We start from the raw sequence: 20494 nt of genomic DNA, 5'->3' as shown, positions 1-20494 counted from the left end.
ATATAAGGAAGTTCATTCTGTTGATATTACAGTATGTATGTGCTATATGTGTGTACATGTATATGTAAGAATATGCTCTTATGTTTAAGAGCACTTGTCTTGCAATGCGCATTTGCTCTCCCAGTATTTCTCTTCTATCAACTTAAGCTGAGTCAAAAAAAAAAAAAAAAAACACACACACACAAACTTAACCTGAGGCAAGTTAAATGTAGGCATAATCTAGTAGTGTTAGCACAAGTAGGTATCTTATAGTTATTTTTCATGGAAAAAATATTTCTACTTTGGCCAAAAAAAAAAAAAAGAGACAGGAGCTGAGGAGAAAATAAGGAGTACAATATCAATTTTTACATAAAATTTCTCTTTAGATAACATCTGTCACCTTCCAAGATTTAGGACAGTCTCAGTTGATGCTCGTTGTCCTGTATCCTGTCCACATTAAGCATCTAACTAGAATTTCCCTTTCATTTTAATCAAAAAGTCACAACATTTATTACCTGTTATTAAACTGTGTACCAACTGTGCACTTAAAGTTATTAACAGTTGCATTAAAATAATCCAGGGTGAGTTTGTTGTATCTCCATTTTCACCTATTAGTGTGTGAGACATCCGTGCAGTGAAAAGATAGAATAATAAGTGGCTAAATCAGAAGATAATCAGGAATAAACCCATCTCTCTGATCCTTTCCAGACACAATGTAACTAAACTTTCCTTTCAGGGGCAGGAAGCAGAACACTCACTGATAAATTAAGCTTGGACAAGAGAAGCTGGAGGCAGAGAACTCCTTCAGGACTCAAATTGTGGTGGAGAAAGATTGGAAGCAGCTGCCTCTGCCAACCACCTGGAAAGTCAGCCAGCTGTGCTCCTACCTGTGAGATGTGTGAAATGCTGCCAGGAAGCTGTGTGGTCAAGTCAGTGGGAAATTGGAAAATTACAAGCATAGTGCACATGAAATACCTACAGAAAACAGAAATTGGACAGGACTGCCTCAGAGCGATGGAGAGTACCTGGAATGCTCTTGCTAGAGTGAGTTGACCTTTTTTATGCGGTTTAAGTGTATTCTAGTTATTTTATTGGATGGCGATGCTTTCATATTTTGCAGTAAACCCTTCTGGGAACAACAACCTCAAAAAACGAACAAAAAATGGTGTGCACTTAATAAAAAGTTGAGTACTCAATTTCCTTTCCTCAAGAAAGTAGATAAATGCATACCTGCTCCAAATGGTTAACTGTCATAGCCAAGAGGAGCATAACGTGACATGACAACAAAACGGAACGTGGTGTCCTAAATGGATGCTGGAACAACAGCAAGAAAGGGACTTTAGGGGGAAAATCGAGGAAATCCAAATGTGGACTTTAGTTAATGATAGCGAATCACTAATCAGTTCATTAATTGTAACAATTGTACTTCAGCAAAGCAAGATATTAATAATAAGGAAAAGTACAGGTTACACAGGAACACTATACTATCTTCTTTTAAAAAAAAAAAAGTTTGTCAATATTATCCTTCACCATGGTGCCCTACAGTGATATCGTGATGCCCCATAGTGACATCATTAGCCACATGGAAACCAGAAAAAAGACATCTCCTCAAGAAGCAATAGGATCTATGTCTTTTAAGAAAACCGTGTTCTTCAGAGTCCACAGTTTTACTCATGCAGCTGTAGAAGACTGACTTACATACCAGCTGTGAAACATGACTTTTTTCTTAGATCAATACACTGTTGTACCAAATTAATTCTGCACAAATTTTTATTACAGATTATCTTGTATAAATGCAGAGTGAAATGATAGCAGTGTATAGGTCTGCATTAGCAGAAAAAGAACTTCACAAAGGTAAATGAGGCTAGTTTCACATCAGTGCAATGAGATGCTTTTAAAAAAAAAACAGTTGCACCAATTCTAGTAATGGTTTGTTTTTTTCCCATCCACTGAATGGAATCAAAGTTTAGGAAGTTCATTCTGTCAAAGATAAAACATCCAATCTTATTATTACAAGTGCTATTATAAATTCAGTGAAAAATAAAAGAAGAAAGCATGCAGTAAAAATTAAATTTTTACTAAATTAAGAAATCTGTGAAGTAGAAATGCACCTGGAATTGGTGGCACATATAACATATATTACAGAAAAAATTAAGCATAACATGACCACATTGAAAGAAGATGTATTCTTCAGAAAAGTACCACCAATTTGGCATTAGAGATATAGGTAATTAACATTAAAATACTTAATTAAATATGTTCCAATACTATTTTGCTCATGCAATTTTTAATGTTCACATGTGATAAATATTTTGCTTTATGTACATACACCTTTTATATATTTTACAAATAACTTACTTTTTAAATTTTTTGACTAAACTATTGTATAGAAACATTTATATAATAAAAGCAATTTGTCAGATAATAAAATAGTATTTTGATAAAATTATATAATTTAAAGTATATTAGCTCTCCTCATTTTGTTCTCATACAAGTCCTGGTTTGGGGAATCAATTCTGTGGCCACTCTAGTTTCCTATCTCATTGCCTTCACTCTTTTTCCATCCTTAGGTGCTCAATGTCAAGTATTTTGTAGAGGGCTTAACACAAAATACATAACTTCTCAACAAAGGAGACAAGGTTCAGATGAAGCATGTTTTCTTGACCGATTTCATATGATCCCATATCTTAACTGTTTGGTGTTTGTTTTGTTGTTGTTGTTGTTGTTTTTCAATTTTTGAGGGTTGAGAAACAAATTCTTCCCTCCCTGGTCAAAGCACATTTTAATCCCAGTCTTTGACCAATATCTAAGCCCTTCATATACGCTATTTAGAAGTCAAATCCTACACATCCAGCCAAGGCTTTCCTAAAAGTCACCTCTGAAAGTCAGCCCTGAATACTTCAGCCACAGGAAATCCCTCCCATCCTATTCCCTGCCACACTTCATCTGAGTTCTGTGTATTGAGTTTTCCATAGATGTTTTACCTTCCCTGTTACCCTATCAGTCTCATATCCCCTGCAACACCCAGCACCTACAGGTTTGACCTGCATCACCACATTAATGAATGAATGAAGCAGGCAGGAGGTCTGGAGAAGAAGGACTCAACGTGAGCTGACATGGAGAAGGTGGAGTTTTGTACTGGACCTGCAACAGGCTCAGAATTCTGACTCAGAAAAAAGAGGGCAATGGCGAGGAGTGAGCAGGTGAGCTTTGCCTGCACAGGGTTAGGGAGAGAACAAACTATGGGAAGTATGATTACCAAGCTAAAAAGGATCTCCCCTGATGAACACAGTGAGAAAGTAGGAGATTCTAGAAAGCACGCCAGATTCCACCTGAACTTTTCAAGCATGAGCATGCACTGGGCTTCAGTGGGCTGCTGCCTTCTCCACTAACTTTTCCCTTTTCTCCTTTCACATTATTTTCAATGGAGATGCATCCACTATTTACTATATAACAGATGCTAAGAAAGCTGAAAATAAGTCCAACTCAAGAAACTGTCTGTCTTGCTGATATCTGGAACTACTTCTGGTATGCAGAGGCCCCTTTATTTTGTTCCATGATATGGTTTGGCTGCATCCCTAGCCAAATCTCATCTTAACTGTAGCTCCCATAATTCCCATGTGGGAGGTACTGGTGGAAGGTTACTGAATCATGTGGGCAGGGTTTTTCTGTGCTGTTCTAGTGATAGTGAATACGTCTCAAGAGACCTGATGGTTTTATAAAGCGCAGTTCCCCTGTACACACTCTCTTGCCTGCTGTCATGTAAGACATACCTATGCTCCTCCTTCACCTCCCAGCCATGTGGAACTGTGAGTCTGTTAAACCTCTTTTTCATTATAAATCACCCAGTCTCAGGTATTTTTTCAAAGCAGTATGTAAATGGACTCCACCTCAGATTTGTGTCTTTGTGGGTTGAGGTTGCTGAAATCTCAACATCAGCTGGATGGCTAAACCAATGTATTAACTCCTGAATATATTTTGAATATACTTCAATAATAAATGTGAGCACATGTTTAACAAAATAATATTTATATTTGTTAATAACATATATGAGTTCCAAAAATAAAATTACATGATTCTATGGTGATCAACAGATATTATATTACATACATAGATATTTCATCACTAGCTTCTACAAAAGATAAGAATTTTCTTGTCATTCTAAAATTTCCAAATGATTTCTTAATATGCTACAGGATCATGAATACCAGCAAAGAATAAAGAGCACATTTTTTTCTTCTGAAATCAGTACATTCTGGAATATGTAAGTGCATTCTACTTGTTCATTCGATAGCAAATATATTTCCTGAATTAGCATTTATTATATTTTGAATACCTACACTGATTATTAAATGGTTGGCATTTAACTCAGAATTTGCTAAGTTTGCTATGACAGTTAATGTAATTAAGTATGAAATTTTCATAACATCTTTGAATTATGTTAAAACCATGTATATATGTGATATTATTTGTTTAGTTACTGTCCCAAAAGACATGTCACAGAATTTTATAATTTGCTTTTAAGAATCACTGATTTTTACCTATCTACCTTGCTACCTATCAAACAAAGATAAATCAATAACAGTGTTCTAGTCTTTCTGTTTTATGAAAAGATACAAAAACAGAGCAAAAATATCAAACTAAGTAAAATCAGTTGTCGAGATTTTCTTGCGAATTTTCTTAAACACGTTTCCCCTTTGAAATAAAATGTTGCTGACATCTCTAATTTGACATTTCAACAGTTAAGACCCTTTGAGAGGCTCCTGGTCTCACTCAGTGGTGCCTGGGGTACATTTTCCACAAGGCAGAAGTCTCCTGAGACAGACCCCACTGCCCATCATCTGTCCACTCCACTGCTTTCCCAGCAACCTGCTGGAAAGTTTCATTATATTTTCATTTGGTTTTCTGCAGAATGAAGGATGATTTTCTGAAATGTGCTTTAGAAAAAAAAAAGGTAGCCGAAACTCTCATTATAATCTGACTTCTGCACATTATTCAAGGATCAGTTGTCCTGCCACTGGTCTACTTTTGTGCTCCCAGAGCCACAGTTCACTAAAAGAGCAAACAACCTCCAGATCTGCAAACACCATCTGCCAACGGAGTCTGACCGCAACCCCCAAGAAGAGTCAAGCAAAGAAAAATCAGTCTTCCCTTAATTGAGTCATCATCTTAACTCACTGCTTCATCAGATAAGGGAAAAGCAATTTCAGTAAGCTATATGTTTACATTTATCTCAGTTTATATTTTTTTATCCTAAACCTTTAACATTCCATTGGTTTCCAGTTGCTTCCCTGTGGTCTGAACTGCATTCCTCTCTCACCTGCTTGAATAATAACACACCCCTCTGGGCAGCAAAACAAATGCAAAAGCTACTAAAGGAAATGGAAATAAAGAAGCTACTAAAGGAAGTGGAAATAAATGCCTAATTGTTGCTTTAAGTCCATGTACTGTAACGAAAGTTGTCACACAGTTATTACAACAATTTGCTTGGGTAGACAAGGAGAATCCACAAAGCAGTAGTATTTGTTTATCCTGGTGTGTAGTTTTTTAAGCATTCCCCTAAGACTCAAAAGAGAAAGGATTAAAAATAATTTCAGTGACCAACTATGAGGCTGGAGCCCAAGATATGAGGTGACTGACAGACTCCAGTGGGTTCGTTCAGCGTGAACCATGCCCACTCCTGGCTGGGCACCTACTTATTTGTATTCAAAATAATATAACTCAATGTTTTGTGCTTATCTCTCTAAGTGGCTGAATTTCTAAAAATATAATTTAGAACTACAGCATCTACTTGAGGAAACTCCAATATAAACAAAATTGAAAAAGGAGTTAATATATGAATAAAAATGGAACAGGAGTAAAACTACAAATAATAATATTACAATTTCAAAATGATGGCAGCACTCCAGCTATCTGAAACTCAGGTATCTGACACCAAGAAGAATCCAAAAGGAGGCTGGAAAGTCAGAAAAAAAAGTAAAACAGCCTCTGAGACAACCTTCGTGGTACAGGAATAATCTACATTCAAACAGGGCTTCTTTTTTTTGTTTGTTTTGTTTTGTTTTGTTTCAAAAAATATTTTATTTCCTTCTGTTGGCAGGTTATGCCAGCATAAGTTTTCTGTACTGAAGTAAAATTTCAAAAGCAAACTGGAATCTTTGCCTAGAAACTGGAAAAACTTTAGATTTTTAGGAAAAAAATCTAGTTGAATTTGACTTACGAAATTCATAGAATTCTAGAACTGGAAGTACTCTCAGAAATCATTAGTATACATTATTTTATTTTGACTGAGACCTGAAAGATTAAATGACATGCCCAAGGCCCTACTGGCAGTGCTGAGACTAAAACCCACTCTTCCTCATTACTGGAATACATTTTGTTGCACTGTGATTCTGAATGCTGTTTCATTCAGCATTCAGTGTTTAATCACTCATTCTACTTTAGAGGGCTTTTAAAACACAATTCTAATGTCCAGATAATTTGTTTTCCAGAACTTCAACAGACAAAAGACCTAGGAAGGAAGGAAGTACTGAGAATAATAGAACGTCATTTGCAGCCTGACAGCAAGGACAAACACTCTACAACGGAACTTAAAAAGTCAAGCTGAACGACCATCTCCACAAATCCCTGGGGATATCATTCTACTACCTCCCAGGATAAAACTAGACTTCATAATGATGGCCAAGTTAGCAAGGAAAGCTTCAGTGATTTTGCAAATAATTTTTCTGACCAAAGCATTGCCCATGTCCATATGGTTACCAAAAGACTTGTGACAGATGATCACTGCAGTACTACGCGTGATAGCTATGAAGTAGAAATTATGCAAATGGCCATTAATAGTAAACTGGATAAATAAACTGTGGTATTTTCACACTGTGGAATACTCTACAGCAATGAAAATAAAAGTTTTAAACTACAAGCTCAGAAACATCATGGTGACTGAAAGAAGCCAAATGCATTGTATGGACCTATATATGTAGCATCAAAACAGAGGTAAAGGACAATGACTCCTCTGAAAAAGAGGGGTCTGCAGTGATTGAGGGGGGACCCTGGGCTTTTGCAATACAGGAAAATGTTCTGTTTCTTCACCTGCATTCTGATTTATCCAAGTGTTTCGTCTGAAAACTCAGCAAGCTATATACTTATGCTCTGCTTTATTGCATCTGTTTTTGTCTTTGAAGAATACATTCACAAAATACATGAAATATTTGATAGAGTATAAATGACTGTATCCTCAAGGTAAATTCAGTCATGAACATCTCAAAATTCAGATATCAAATAAGCAGAAGCACCCCAAGGCAAAATTTTGAAATCAGCAAAGTTTGTCTTTTCTACCTCAGTTCAGCATGTTTTTTCTGGGTCTTTTCTGCCTTTTTGAAAGCATCTGACCAGCAGATGTGGCCACATACAACACTCTCACTTCTCATTTTCTCAGCAGAGTATAAGACACACACAAACCATTCGGGAATTCTGTTAAAATGTAGATGCTTCCAGGAGTCTGCAGTGGGACCTAGGAGTTTGCTTTTCTAGAAATGCCCTTGACTAGCAAAGAGAAGATGTGATTTAACACCAGTGCCTGCTGAGCTGCTGGGAACTGAATAATGAATCAAGCAGCTCTTTGTGGCTGCTTTAGGACCTATACCTGGTGGAAGACTTCTGGCTTCCCTGTGCTCTCACATTATATCCCTGTTAGTAACTTCCAACTCACGGACAATAACTAAGAGTTGGGCATAGCAGATAAGAACCCATTCCTATGAAAAAACTTCTTACTGTTCCTTGTTAAATGTCAGCCTTTGGACTTCTTGGCACCATGCCTTCCTTTCACAGAGCACTTGCAGAAAGGAGGGAAGGAAGGTGTGAGAAGGAAGGAAAAGAAGAAGGGAAGCCAGCAAGCAGTGAATTTGCCCAGGAAAGTCCAGCAAAGCAAAATGTTTGTGTGGCTTGCTGGATGGCTAAGGCTGCTCAAATCCAATATGTATATTCTCTGAGGTGCTCAATTTGAAGTTATGAATATTCTGGTGAGAGTGGCATTGTAGGGTGAGGATGGAGGGGTAGGAACAAGGCTGAATAATAAGACCTCTTCTCCCAGAGGGGCATCTCAGAGCCATAAGCAGATGTAGGACAAGCCTTTTCTTGGAAGTTTAAAAAAAATTAATAACTTTAAAGTTGCCTTAGAAATTTGGTACTTTTGGGTTGTGGAGTGCTTAGGCATTTGGAAAGTGAAGGGATATAATATATGTGTAGGAATTTTTCCAGATTCAAATAGTTTAAAATTTTTCTGTTACTTACATTATAAGCTACAGCATTCAAAAATGCTCTCTGATCTTCACAAAACTGAGAGTATTTGAAAAACTCCCTTAGTGGCTATGATGGTGAATTTTATTTACGTCAAATTGGCTAGGCCACAGTTGTCAAATACTTGCTCAAACATGTGTGTATTTTGCTGTGAAGGTATTCTGTACATGAGATTAACATTTAAATCAGTAGACTTTGAGTAAAGCAGTTTACCCTCCATAATGTGGGTATGTGAGCCTCATTCACTCAGCAAAGACCTTAATAGAACAAAGACTGATCTCCCAGGAGGAAGAGGGGATTCTGCTAGCAGATGACTTTTTCACCTGGACTGCAACCTCAACCCCTCCCTGGGTCTCCAGCCTGCCATCCCGCCCTGCAGTTTGGACTTACCAGCCTCCACAGTCACATGAGTCAATTCCCTAAAATCAATCTCTCTCTTTCTAAATAACATGTAAAAAGATATGTGTATCTATATGGCATATACATAACATATATTTTATATGTGTGTGTATATATACATGTATGCACATGCACGCACACACACACACATATCTTATTGGTTCTGATTCTCTGGAGAACTCTAACAAATACAAATGTCTTAAATCATTGCACTTTCATTGGAGCTAATCAGTGTAAACCAATGTACCAGCTTCACAGTGAATGTACGCTAGGACTGATGAAAAGAGCTGAATAAAAACTTTGTTACTGATAAGAACCTTAATTTTAGACATCATTCAACAGAGTAGGTCATTTCTCAAGGCTCCAAGTGCTCAGCTATCCCATCATATTTTAATTTTTGCCACGGTCATTAGGACTCTAACAACCTAATAGATTTCTGAATTATGTGGACTAATGGACTTTTATTGTCCTGAAGACAGCTCATTCACTATAATCTCTTAGGAGAGAGGTGATGCATCATCCTATTAGACCAATACAAAACCCTGAATCTGTATACACAGAATCAATCTGACATTCATTTCCGCTTTGTGCCTTGCTGGAGCTTCCCATGAGTTCTGTACTCAAGATTTTTTTTAGGACTTCCCTGCTACAATGCAAGTACATGCAGAGCAGACTGTAATTCTGTTTTATAGAAATAAGAATTATGAGGTGACTGTGTCATGCCAGGGGATGAATTGGTAGAGTCCGCCATGCCTAAGCAAATGGGCATGCTATCCATCAGGAAATGCCACCTAAACCTCCTATGAGCCCTCACCCTTGCACCAGGTAGCTACAGGCAGCTAACAATAGGTGATACTTTCACCACTGCAATCGGATTTCACAATAAGTAACTCCTTTTGTACTTTTTTGCTTTCTATCTAGTTAATTAAAAGGTATACTTGATCAAAGATGACCACTTATGACAAAATGGCCATCTGAGCACGTGCCATTCTTTTTTTTTTTTGAGACAGGGTTTCAATCTTGTTTCCCAGGCTGTAGTGCAATGGTAAGATCTCGGCTCACCACAACTTCTGCATCCCGGGTTCAAGTGATTCTCCTGCCTCAGCCTCCTGAGAAGCTGGGTTTACAGGTATGTGCCACCAGGCCCAACTAATTTTGCATTTTTAGTAGAGATGAGGTTTCTCCATCTTGGTCAGGTTGGTCTCAAACTCACGACCTCAGGTGATCTGCCCACCTTGGCCTCTCAAAGTGCTGGGATTACAGGTGTGAGCAACTGCGCCCGGCTGTGCTATACTTTTATAGTTAACTGTAAATGATCACACAGGTTACCAAAGCTGAATATTCCCATAAGACGTCCCAAAACTAAATTTAAAAAATTGGGCCGGGCGCGGTGGCTCACGCCTGTAATCCCAGCACTTTGGGAGGCCGAGGCGGGTGGATCACGAGGTCAAGAGATTGAGACCATCCCGGTCAACATGGTGAAACCCCGTCTCTACTAAAAATACAAAAAATTAGCTGGGCATGGTGGTGCGTGCCTGTAATCCCAGCTACTCGGGAGGCTGAGGCAGGAGAATTGCCTGAACCCAGGAGGCGGAGGTTGCAGTGAGCCGAGATCGCGCCATCGCACTCCAGCCTGGGTAACAAGAGCGAAACTCCATCTCAAAAAAAAAAAAAATTGAAATTGTGTAATCCCAGCACTTTGGGAGGCTGCAGCAGGTGGATCTCGAGGTCAGGAGTTTGAGACCAGCCTGGCCAAGATGGTGAAACCCCATCTCTACAAAAAATACAAAAATTAGCTGGCGCGTGGTGGCAGGTACCTATAATCCCAGCTACTCGGGAGGCTGAGGAAGAAGAATCACTTGAACCCAAGAGGTGGAGGTCACGGTAAGCCAAGATCATGCCACTGCACTCTAACCTGGGCAACAAAGCAAGACTCCATCTCAAAAAAAAAAATTGAAATTGAAGATAGGGGCCGGGCGCAGTGGCTCACGCCTGTAATTCCAGCACTTTGGGAGGCCAAGGTGGGCGGATCATGAGGTCAAGCAATCGAGATCATCCTGGCCAACATGGTGAAACCCCATCTCTACTAAAAATACAAAAATTATCTGGGCGTGGTGGCGCGCGCCTGTAGCCCCAGCTACTCGGGAGGCTGAGGCAGGAGAATTGCTTGAACCCGGAAGGCAGAAGTTGCAGTGAGCCAAGATCACGCCACTGCACTCCAGCCTGGCACCTGACGACTGAGCGAGACTCTGTCTAAAAAAAAAAAAAAGAAAAGAAATTGAAGATAGTGGCTGTTCTTGGTGTGCATGTGGTGGGAAGGAGCTCTCAGAACATGCCATTATCTTAAATGTTTTTGCCTGGTCAATTAAAAATGGACGACAAGGCCAGATACATATGAGAACATTTAAAGAACAAAGCTTGACTGAACCTGTATAAGACTACTCTAAAACAAAACAAAAAAAGAAACAATGAAAAAACCAAAAGAGGAAAAGAAACACAGACACACAGCTTTTATGGCTATTCAAATTTCTTAGCCTTAAAATATAATTTTTGCTTAGCAGACAAACAATTCCAACAATGAAAGAAAACAATGCTACAATACCAGAAAATATTATCTCTCATAACTAAATTCCCTTATTTTTTATCACAAATCATTCTATTCCAATTGACTTTTTACACATCTTAAAATCTGTGACACCCAAGTACTTCCAGCTTCAGATGAAGAGAAAGAAAAATATCAGAGTAATAGGTGTTCTGGACATCTCAATGCATTCATAGCTCAGCCCTCCTCCCCTAGGACATACCCATTAGGGCAGCATAACCTGGAAGTAGAAAAATATTATGCAACAACATCTGTTGAGCCTGAGCAAGATAACTCTGCAAAGTACAATAATATCTAAGAGCATGAAAGTAAAGATAAAAGGGTTAAAAGGGTATCCCGCAAACTTGAAAGGGAAATAAGTAGCACCATTAAAGTTCTAAGTTAGGATGTCATGGAATAACATGTTGGAATCAACAGGGATCTTCGAAATGAGATCAAACCTAACACCTGAATTAACCAGGGCACATTCACAGGTAGGAAACAGGTTGCACACTGGAAATGCTGTCTCTTCCACCCATGTGCTTTGAACTTCAAAGCGATGCAAAATTGGAAATTTGCACTTAAAATCCAGCATAGCTGTCAACATTGGACCTGCATCCTGCATGGCAGCTGCTGTCCAGAGCTGAGAAGTGGCTGAGCCGAGAAGTGGCTGTCTCCCCAGCATATGAAGCAGAGGCTCTTACTGGCCATAAACTCCATATCAATAGGTTAACATTATCTGACGGGTTGTGGAGGCCTCCATGTTTGTGTACCCTTCTCCATTACATCAATCACAGCTCATGGTGTAGTAAGAGCAGAAGGAGCTTGGCGGTCATTTGACAGGGACCTGTAGTCCTATTGATGCAGGACTACGAAAGAAAGTTTTGGCACACTTTGGCCTTGCAAGGGAAGGCATGAAGGCGTCACTTTTCTATGGTAGAGAGGAGGAAACTCCCCAAGTGTAGCTGGTCTGTTTCATTTCTGACCATCGGTGAAAGCTGGACACGGGCCATCTACCTCGTGATTCTTGCCACTTTATATCCTCACTGATGTCGTCATCTTCTGAATAGAGAGAAACCAGCCAAGCAACTTTGGCTTTTGGCAGGAGACTGTTTCTAAGTACTCAGAGCCTCGTGCAGTCCTGAGCATACAGTGGATACAAAAAAACATGTTTGTTAAGTTAAGGAATGAATAAGTAAATAAATGAATGAATGGATGAAAAAATAGGAAAAAGGGTGAGAAGAGTTTCTTCTGTGGGAAAACAACACATATGTTCCTTGTATAGGATTGGGAAATTTGAGGTTTACTTTTTCTATAGTGTTATGCCCACAATTTAAATGACAGAGGAGATAAACACACATTGAGAAATGAAACACTTATGTTTTCAATCCTATATAGTTCTTGAGGATTTCAAGTACCATTAGAATAATATTTCTCATACTTGATTAACACATAGACCTTATTAAAGACTGCTGTGAGGTTGGGTGTGGTGGCTCACTCCTGTAATGCCAGCACTTTGGGAAGTCGAGGCGGGCAGATCACCTGAGCCCAGGAGTTCAAGATCACCCTAGCCAACGTGGTGAAACCCCATCTCTACTAAAAATAGAAAAATTAGCTAAGTGTGGTTGTGCATGCCTATGATCACAGCTACTCTTGAGGCTGAGGCAGGAGAATCACTTGTACTTGGGAGGCAAAGGCTGCCGTGAGCTGAAATTGTGCCACCGCCCTCCAGCCTGGGCAACAGAGTGAGACTCTGTCTGCAAAAAAAAAAAAAAAAAAGACTCTTGTGAATTCCAGAGTTGACTTAAAAATTGCTTATAACTCATTACACTTAACTATGAACAAACATACATCAGATATAAACTCATACCAATAGCATCAGTACATTTCTAGAATCAACACACGTTTACAAAATCGATGACATGAAAATTAGCAATAGTCAGCTGATCTGACAGAAGATGTAGTTTTCCAAGCTAAATCTCCACAGTCAATGTCAGTGTGGGGCTGGCAGCTCATATGTGGCTATCTTGAGCACACTTCTGAGATCAAAACCCTATTCTCCCAACCTTTTTCTATTGAGACACAGAAAATCCCACACCCTGTCATCAGTCACCTTTGGTTTATGTGAACAAATGGCTCACACACAGAGCCCACCTTTCTGCCTTCCTTTTCAGCCCATGACAATGCACATAGTGCTGTGGGACACCTCACAAACACAAAGGCAAGTTTTGAAATTGTGTAGCCAAATCTGTAATGCAAGAGTCATCCAAATCTGTAATGCGGATGATCTGGAATGAGCTCACATCAATTTATTTTACATTATTGCCAAAATGTAAATAAGAATATTTGGTCTTTTAAAACTCCCAAAGATACATGTAAAGAGCCCAAAGGGTCTATGGCTCCCAATTTGAGAAGCATTCTATGTGAAACATCCATAGTCTAGAATGAGTGGCATTTTGGTGCACCGGGAAGAATTTTCTCATTCATTATTCCGCATTCCAGGTCCTTTAGGTGTCAGAAACTCCTGAGTATTTAAGAAGGTGAGAAACAAGGTCAGGGTCAGGTGTGTATAGTGCCTAGTGAGATGTCAAGGCAATGTCAATATTGGGTGAACTAGAAAAAGGATCAAAGAAACATTTGCACTCCTGGAGCTGTGTATCTTGTTTTTATAAGATAGAAAGACTAAGGCCTTAAGGGTTAAAATTCACTCTTCTTTTCTTATAATGACTCTGACAAAAGCAATTATCATTTGGAAGACACTGAATATTTACAAGTTGAAACAATGAACTCGTTTGACAAAATAATTCTAAAGAAATCCTATGTGTCATAGATAAATTCCACCATTAGAACCTTCCTCTGGGAGACAGTGTTTACTTTCCATTTTACAACCTCATATGAGACTAATACCGTCAGGTGAGGCAGCCCTGAACATGCAGAATAAATAATCTCTTCCCATTTCTCCCTTATGAGTACACACTGCACTCAAGTGCTACCTAAATTGTAATATGCTATGGATGAAGCAAGAATGTATACTGTATATACCCTCTCCGGAGAGAAAAAGGATTCAAAACACTGTGGCACACTAACCTTTCCCGCATATGATACAGCTACTTTCTTTTTACAAGTGAAAAAAGATTGAATAACTTGGGCAGAAAATAAGAAACAGATAAAGATTTTTAAGTGCTTAAAGAGATAGGGGTAGTACAACTGAATTTAACAGTAATTTTGGAAAAGAGTAAATCACAAGTTCCGGTTCGAGGAAAAGCTAGAGAAGAGTCTGTAGTTCTGGGAGTACAGTCTCCCTGATAATACTAAGTTTTAAGGACTATAAGGACAGAATAAATCATCTTTCTTCAAATTCTGAGAACAAAGCTCTGAGCAATCAGTGAATTATGAGAGTCACAGCAGGCCACTGCCCAGATGGCTAAAACAGAGAGCCTTCTAAGGACCAGAAGGTCAGAATACTTTTCCAAAATCTGAAAGCCAAAAAGAAATTACTACCTTGAGATTAAATTCAAATATCAGAACCAGAAGTGGCCACCCTCCTCCAGCAAGTAGAGCCCATAAAACCTAAGGTATGCACAGATTCACACAAGGCCCAGGAGGAAGGATCAAAGGTTCATTTCCTTTAAGATCTGGAGCAAGGCAAGGACACTCGCTCTCACCACTCCTACTCGATATAGTACTGAAAGTCCTAGCCAGAGCAATCAGGCAAAAGAAAGAAATGCATCCAAACCAGAAAAGAGGAAGTCAAATTGCCTCTGTTGGCTAAGAATATAATCTTATACCTAGAAAACCCTAAAGACTCCTATAAAAGACTCCTAAGCTTTGATAAACGATTTCAGTTAATTCTCAGGATACAAAAATCAATGTACAAAAATCAGCAGCATTTCTATACACCAATAACGAGCTGTAGTTATTAAGAGACAGGTCTCTCCCACTCAACAGAGTAATGATACACATTAACTGTGAAGGAGGACATATTAAAGAGAAAAAGCAAAAAGCTACACAATAGCAACAGTTAAAAAACAAGGAGATACAGATACAGAGGTAGACAGAGACACAGATGTTAGGATCCCGGTTCAGAGTCCAGAAAAGGTAAATAAACCTCCAGAAAACCTACGGTGAGGACACTGGTAGATCCCACAGCTGGTACTCAAGGTAAATACCCCATACAATCAAAAGAACCCTTGGACCTCATCTAGGACTTAGGTGCAGCCCACCACCATGTTGTAAGGCTAGAACACATCTTCTCTTCTTGGATGAGAACCAGACAGGAGGCCATGAACATGAAAATATATATATATATTCATCTTTAAATACCACACACACATCCCAAAGCACCAAGATGCTCACATGTGGAAGATACTCAAGAGCTGAGATCAAAGAGAGAAGAGCTGATTTGCCACTCTCACCTCAAGTGGCTCCGGGCCATAGGCTCACTGAGTGGAAAGATGGGAAACTGAGGCAAGATGGACTCCACCAGTCTCCCTCCCTTTCCCCTCCATCTGATCACTGTGTTTCACTCCCTCTCATGGTGTCCCACTCTGCCACTCTTATCTCTGGCCTTCTCTCTTGCTCTTTGGCTCACTACTGATGTGTTTAGGTCTTTCTCTGCCTGTCTCTCCTCTCCCTTTTCTATCTTGTCAACCACTGAATCATGTAAATCAAGGGAGCTGTGAAGCAACTACACTATTACAAAACAAGGCAATCATTCTGACAAGGAAAACTAGAACCCAAGAAGGGGGAAGGGAAAAGCAGCCCTCACCAGTACCGAAACGATGCCTCTGCCTACTGGCAGCTACTTGTTTTTTAAAATTTCCCAGTTATAGAACTGCTATCCAATGGGTTACCCTTTCCTCTTGAGTTTAATAAGGTAAGCCAATTTGCCAATCTGTGTACAACTCACATGTGGAAAGTTTTGGTTCCTCTCAGTTAAATTTGTTTTTATACTACCAAATAAAGAATCCCCTTCAACAGTGTGCATGTAGAAACATCACAAACCATGTGAAGCAACTAACGGCACTGATTTTGACACCTTAGCAAATCCTGGCCTAGCCCTGCCTGGCATGTCACCCATCACAGATACCTGTCACACAGCAGGCACCTGACCTGCGGCTGTCCCAGCTTTGGCCACTTTGGGGATACCTGTGCCCACTCACAGACCCACGATGGTTCCAGTGCCAGCTGCACCCTCACGTTCCTGTTTGTGAGAATGTGGGTTATAAGTTAATTTACCAGCATCAATCAATTCACAGATAACACTCAAAATTGCTACACATGGAGTTGAGAAAACATTGAAAAGCTTCAGCTCTGACTAGAGGTCAAAGAAGAGCCCCTCATCCCTCCTCTCAGCTCTCTATCAGATGCTAATACACACACACACACACACACACACACACACTCTCTCTATTTCCTTCTCTTAGCAATCTCTGAACAACAAGATGGCCTCACAACAGTAACTGGAAAAAAAGGAAACGGTGACAGAACCAGCAAAAGAAGTGGGGAGAATGCTCACAGCATAAACCAACTACACTCTCTCTCAAAATGCAGATACATGAAACAAGAATCAAAGAATACCGATTGATTCCATTCATTTGGCAAACATTTACTGAGTGTCTCCTGGGTATGAAACTCCCTTTCACCAAGACAATGACCCGGGCATCAGAAACTAGGGAGGCTCCATTATAAGTTTGCTCTCTGTCTGCCCCTCCACCCTCATCACCCACACGTTTTCTTCCTATTTCCATGACTTTCCTGGTGCTGGCAGCACCTGCCCTCCCAAAGTCTCTTATATAACCACATCACATTGTCCTGCTGCTTCCACCTGTTGGCTGATCTTATCAAACTGACCAGGAAGTGGTCAAGCCCCATCTTGACCTTGCAGACCCTTCACACCTGCTAGACTCAGCTTCCCAGGTCACACAACTCCTTGGACACTCCTTCCCCAGCCTTTAAAAGAAAAAGGCCCTCAATTTTCTAAGAGAAAATGAACTGAAGAATGACACACATCCCAAAGGCCACTTTCATCCATCCCTTCATGATGCAATATTATCTTCCCTCTAACATCACAATTACGGATGACTGGGGAATTTAACCCAAAATTGCTTAATATTTTGCTTGAAAGATCCTTGAAATGAAAGTCCTGTCAACAGTACCATGCTTTGCCTTTATAGGAACCAAACGTTTTCCTATTTAGTATGCATTTCTTCTCAAACTGGATGTGAACACTCCCCAGGATAGGCCTGGGGCAGGTTGTCAACAGGGATAAGATGGAGTGCCAGGTGGGAAACAATGCCACAAGTTGGAATGGCACAAAATCCTGGAAAGACAATTCTCCCTTCAGAAGAAGCTCTATTTTATATTAAAACAAGTTCCCAAATATTGTGTACTAAGATGAACAACCTAATGATTTTTTTAAAGAAAAGCTCAAGACTTTAAAGAAAATTCTTGCTTGCAGCTATCTGTTGGGCTATGTCCACAATACAGGGAGTTTCCTATAAATAACCCTCTTGCCTTTAAATGTTCTTTGATGAAATCGTTGGAAAACTGTTTCACCCACACCATGAGCATCTTGAGGGCATAAACTACATATCATCCTTCTGTTTGTCCCCAGCAACACAGTATCTGGCATATAGCAGGCAACTGGTAATGTTAGTGGAATAAATTTGGCTGAAATAATGCCAACAGTATTATCAATAATAAAAGATGTTTCTAAATCACATTTGGATGGAAGGAAGGAAAGGTGAACAGCTGTATGAGGAAGTGAAGTAGAATTAATCCAATTTACCAAAACAGCTGATGGCTGCCATGGCAACAATCTGATGCAGCAACTCAGTTTAGATCTCTTCCACTTGAACATGAGAGAAGACAAATATTGTACTTGTTAATGTCACATCAAGAGGTGAGGCTTAGGACACAAGTCTACCACCTGACACTGGTGCCCATTAAAGGTAATAATCTCTGAAGAGTTTGGAAAGGCAACGTGGTAATAACAATGCCTCAATATCACCAAGTCCTGGTTTGTACACTGATCCAGGTCATTTCAATCATTTAAGGTTGTGTGTGAAACATATGTTGCTGAGATTAGACAACTGCAAAGAACAGATCCACGTGTATGCATATATAACATCCAATATGATGTGGACTCACCCTGCCTCATTCCTAAAATTCTTACTTTTTTTAACCAGCTGTACCCAGACTAAGTTACAGATTAAAGGCGACTAAAAGCAAGAGTATAGGTTGTAGGAATGTTTAAATTTTGCTGCTTCCCTGGTGGGAAGGTAACTCATTTGTAAATAATAGAAAAGATCGTTACACACCCACTTTCTCTACACAGTGAGTCACTCCCCATACCCAGTATTCCCCTTACGTTCCATGCTGGCGGGAGAAATTGGGAGGAGGAGGAAGTGAGGACTTCCAGCCCTGCCAGTCTAAGCTGAGAAGCAATGAACAAGCACACTGACTACCTTCCAGGGATACGTCCTTTTCAGACTTCCCTCTCAGATGTGCACACTGCTAACCAAAATGATGCCTTTCAGAGTGTCTTAATAACGACAGCTAGCACTCAATAAAATTTCAGTTAAAACCCAAACAGAAAACAGAAAAACACGTACAGCACTGAAATTTGTGTATCGCCGGGGAATTAAGTGAAAAATAGAAGCTGGAGATGCGCAGACACCAAGGGATGGACAAATGCAAATGAAACTCAAAAGAGAAAATCTGAGCCTCTGTCTCTCCAGGCCCTGAAATCCCACCTGTAGGCATCCCCTTACTTCCTGATAATTAAGTCAGTGACTTGATATGTTATTTCTGTCAGAGCAATAAGAGCAGAGAGTATATTGTGTCATTTTATCATTTTATTCCGTCCTATAAAAAGTGAGTTTTTCAGTTCACAAGATGTGGGGTCAACGTTCACGTCTTGAACTGGGCAAGCCCCTTAAGGTCTAATTTCTAGGTCTAAGTTCAGAAATAAGCAAGCCTACCTTCTAGGGATGCTCTGAAAATTAAAGGTGTGAACTCTGTAAAACGCCTAGCAGGTGCATCAATGAATATTTGTGTCCAACAATATAAACGCCCAACAAAGCTTCCTTTTCTACAGTCTTAGGAAAACAACAAATCAGAAAACTATTACAGAGGACGCCAAACTGGCAAACAGCCCGGGCCCCATCCCTGGGGCCCGAGCCGAAGGCCTGGGGTAGAAGGTGACGTAACCAGGACGCGGTGAGATGTGGGGCGCGCGCCTAAACCCGCACGGGCCGCCAGCGGCTACAGATTTCAGGAAGGCTCCTGTAATTAACTGGATCCCGGTTAATTACAGGCTCAGGATTCAGCACTTAAAACTTTCGCCCCAAACACTGACTCTCTAATTACCTTTTCTTAACTCTAGGAGATCTCGGAAAAGTCAAAGCGAGCACCTCACAGAGAAGAGTAGAGTGCACTGGGTCTACGCACAGTCAAGTAAGTGCGAGAAAGAAAGCAGGAGGCGCCAGGATCACCTCCCGCCCCGAGCCCACACTCGCACCTGGGGATGAACTTGGCTTCCTCCCCGAGTCGCGCCTGGAAATCCTGCCAAGCCCGGCCCGGACTCTCCGGGCCCCACGAGGTGGCTAGCGCCGCCGCCGCGTCCTCGTCGCCCTCGTCCTCCTCGCTGCCCGGTGTCTCCGGCCCCGCCTCGGCCACGGCAGGCGCGGGATCCCGCGGACCCCAGCCCCGGCGCCGCCCCCCGCGGAGGGCCCCGCGGAAGCCGCGCGCGAACTCCTGGAAGGTGATTGCGCCGTCGCGGTTGGCGTCCAGCCGCTGGAATACGGCCTCGGCGTCGGCCGGCCGCACCCGCAGCTCGGCGCACAGTGCCCCGAACTCCTCGCGCTCCAGGCGTCCCGAGCAGTTCGCGTCACAGGCGGCGAAGACGGAGCGCAGCCGGGCCAGCTCCTCTCCGTCCCCGTCCGCCTCCATCCCGCCTGGCGGGGGCGGCCGAGAGGGCTTCGGAGCGCCACGGGGCGCACGGCCCTCGCGGGAAGTCAGGGGCCACCTGCTGCCGCCTGGAGGCCCGGCGAGTTTGGCTCGTCCGGCTGGTTTGGCCACTTGAGGGAAAGTCCGGGCGGGGCCGGAACGTGGCGGGTGGCCGGACGGCTCCCTTCGATGCCAGTTTGTGCAGGGCCCGGGAGCCGTGAGGTGCGCTCAGGCTCCGGGCACCTCGAAGCAGCGCCTCCCGCGACTGAGCGCCCGCGCGGCGCGGTA

The 20494-nt window shown here is 41.2% G+C and overlaps 1 protein-coding gene across 1 annotated transcript in view; it reads right to left on the bottom strand.

The window, feature by feature from the left end:
- RASEF (RAS and EF-hand domain containing) overlaps positions 1-20209 on the bottom strand; it is a 76093-nt gene extending 55884 nt beyond the window's left edge. Inside the window, exon 1 of the mRNA XM_012472155.2 lies at positions 19779-20209. Within this exon, the coding sequence (XP_012327578.2) occupies positions 19779-20209 (431 nt within the window). The remainder of the gene's footprint in view (positions 1-19778) is intronic.
- Between the last annotated feature and the right edge of the window lie 285 nt (positions 20210-20494).

Source organism: Aotus nancymaae, unplaced genomic scaffold, assembly GCF_030222135.1.
Source record: "Aotus nancymaae isolate 86718 unplaced genomic scaffold, 86718_ANA_hifiasm-v0.15.2.pri h1tg000041l, whole genome shotgun sequence".
In the NCBI taxonomy this organism is placed as follows: Eukaryota; Metazoa; Chordata; class Mammalia; order Primates; family Aotidae; genus Aotus; species Aotus nancymaae.
This window is presented reverse-complemented; position numbering and strand designations above follow the sequence as displayed.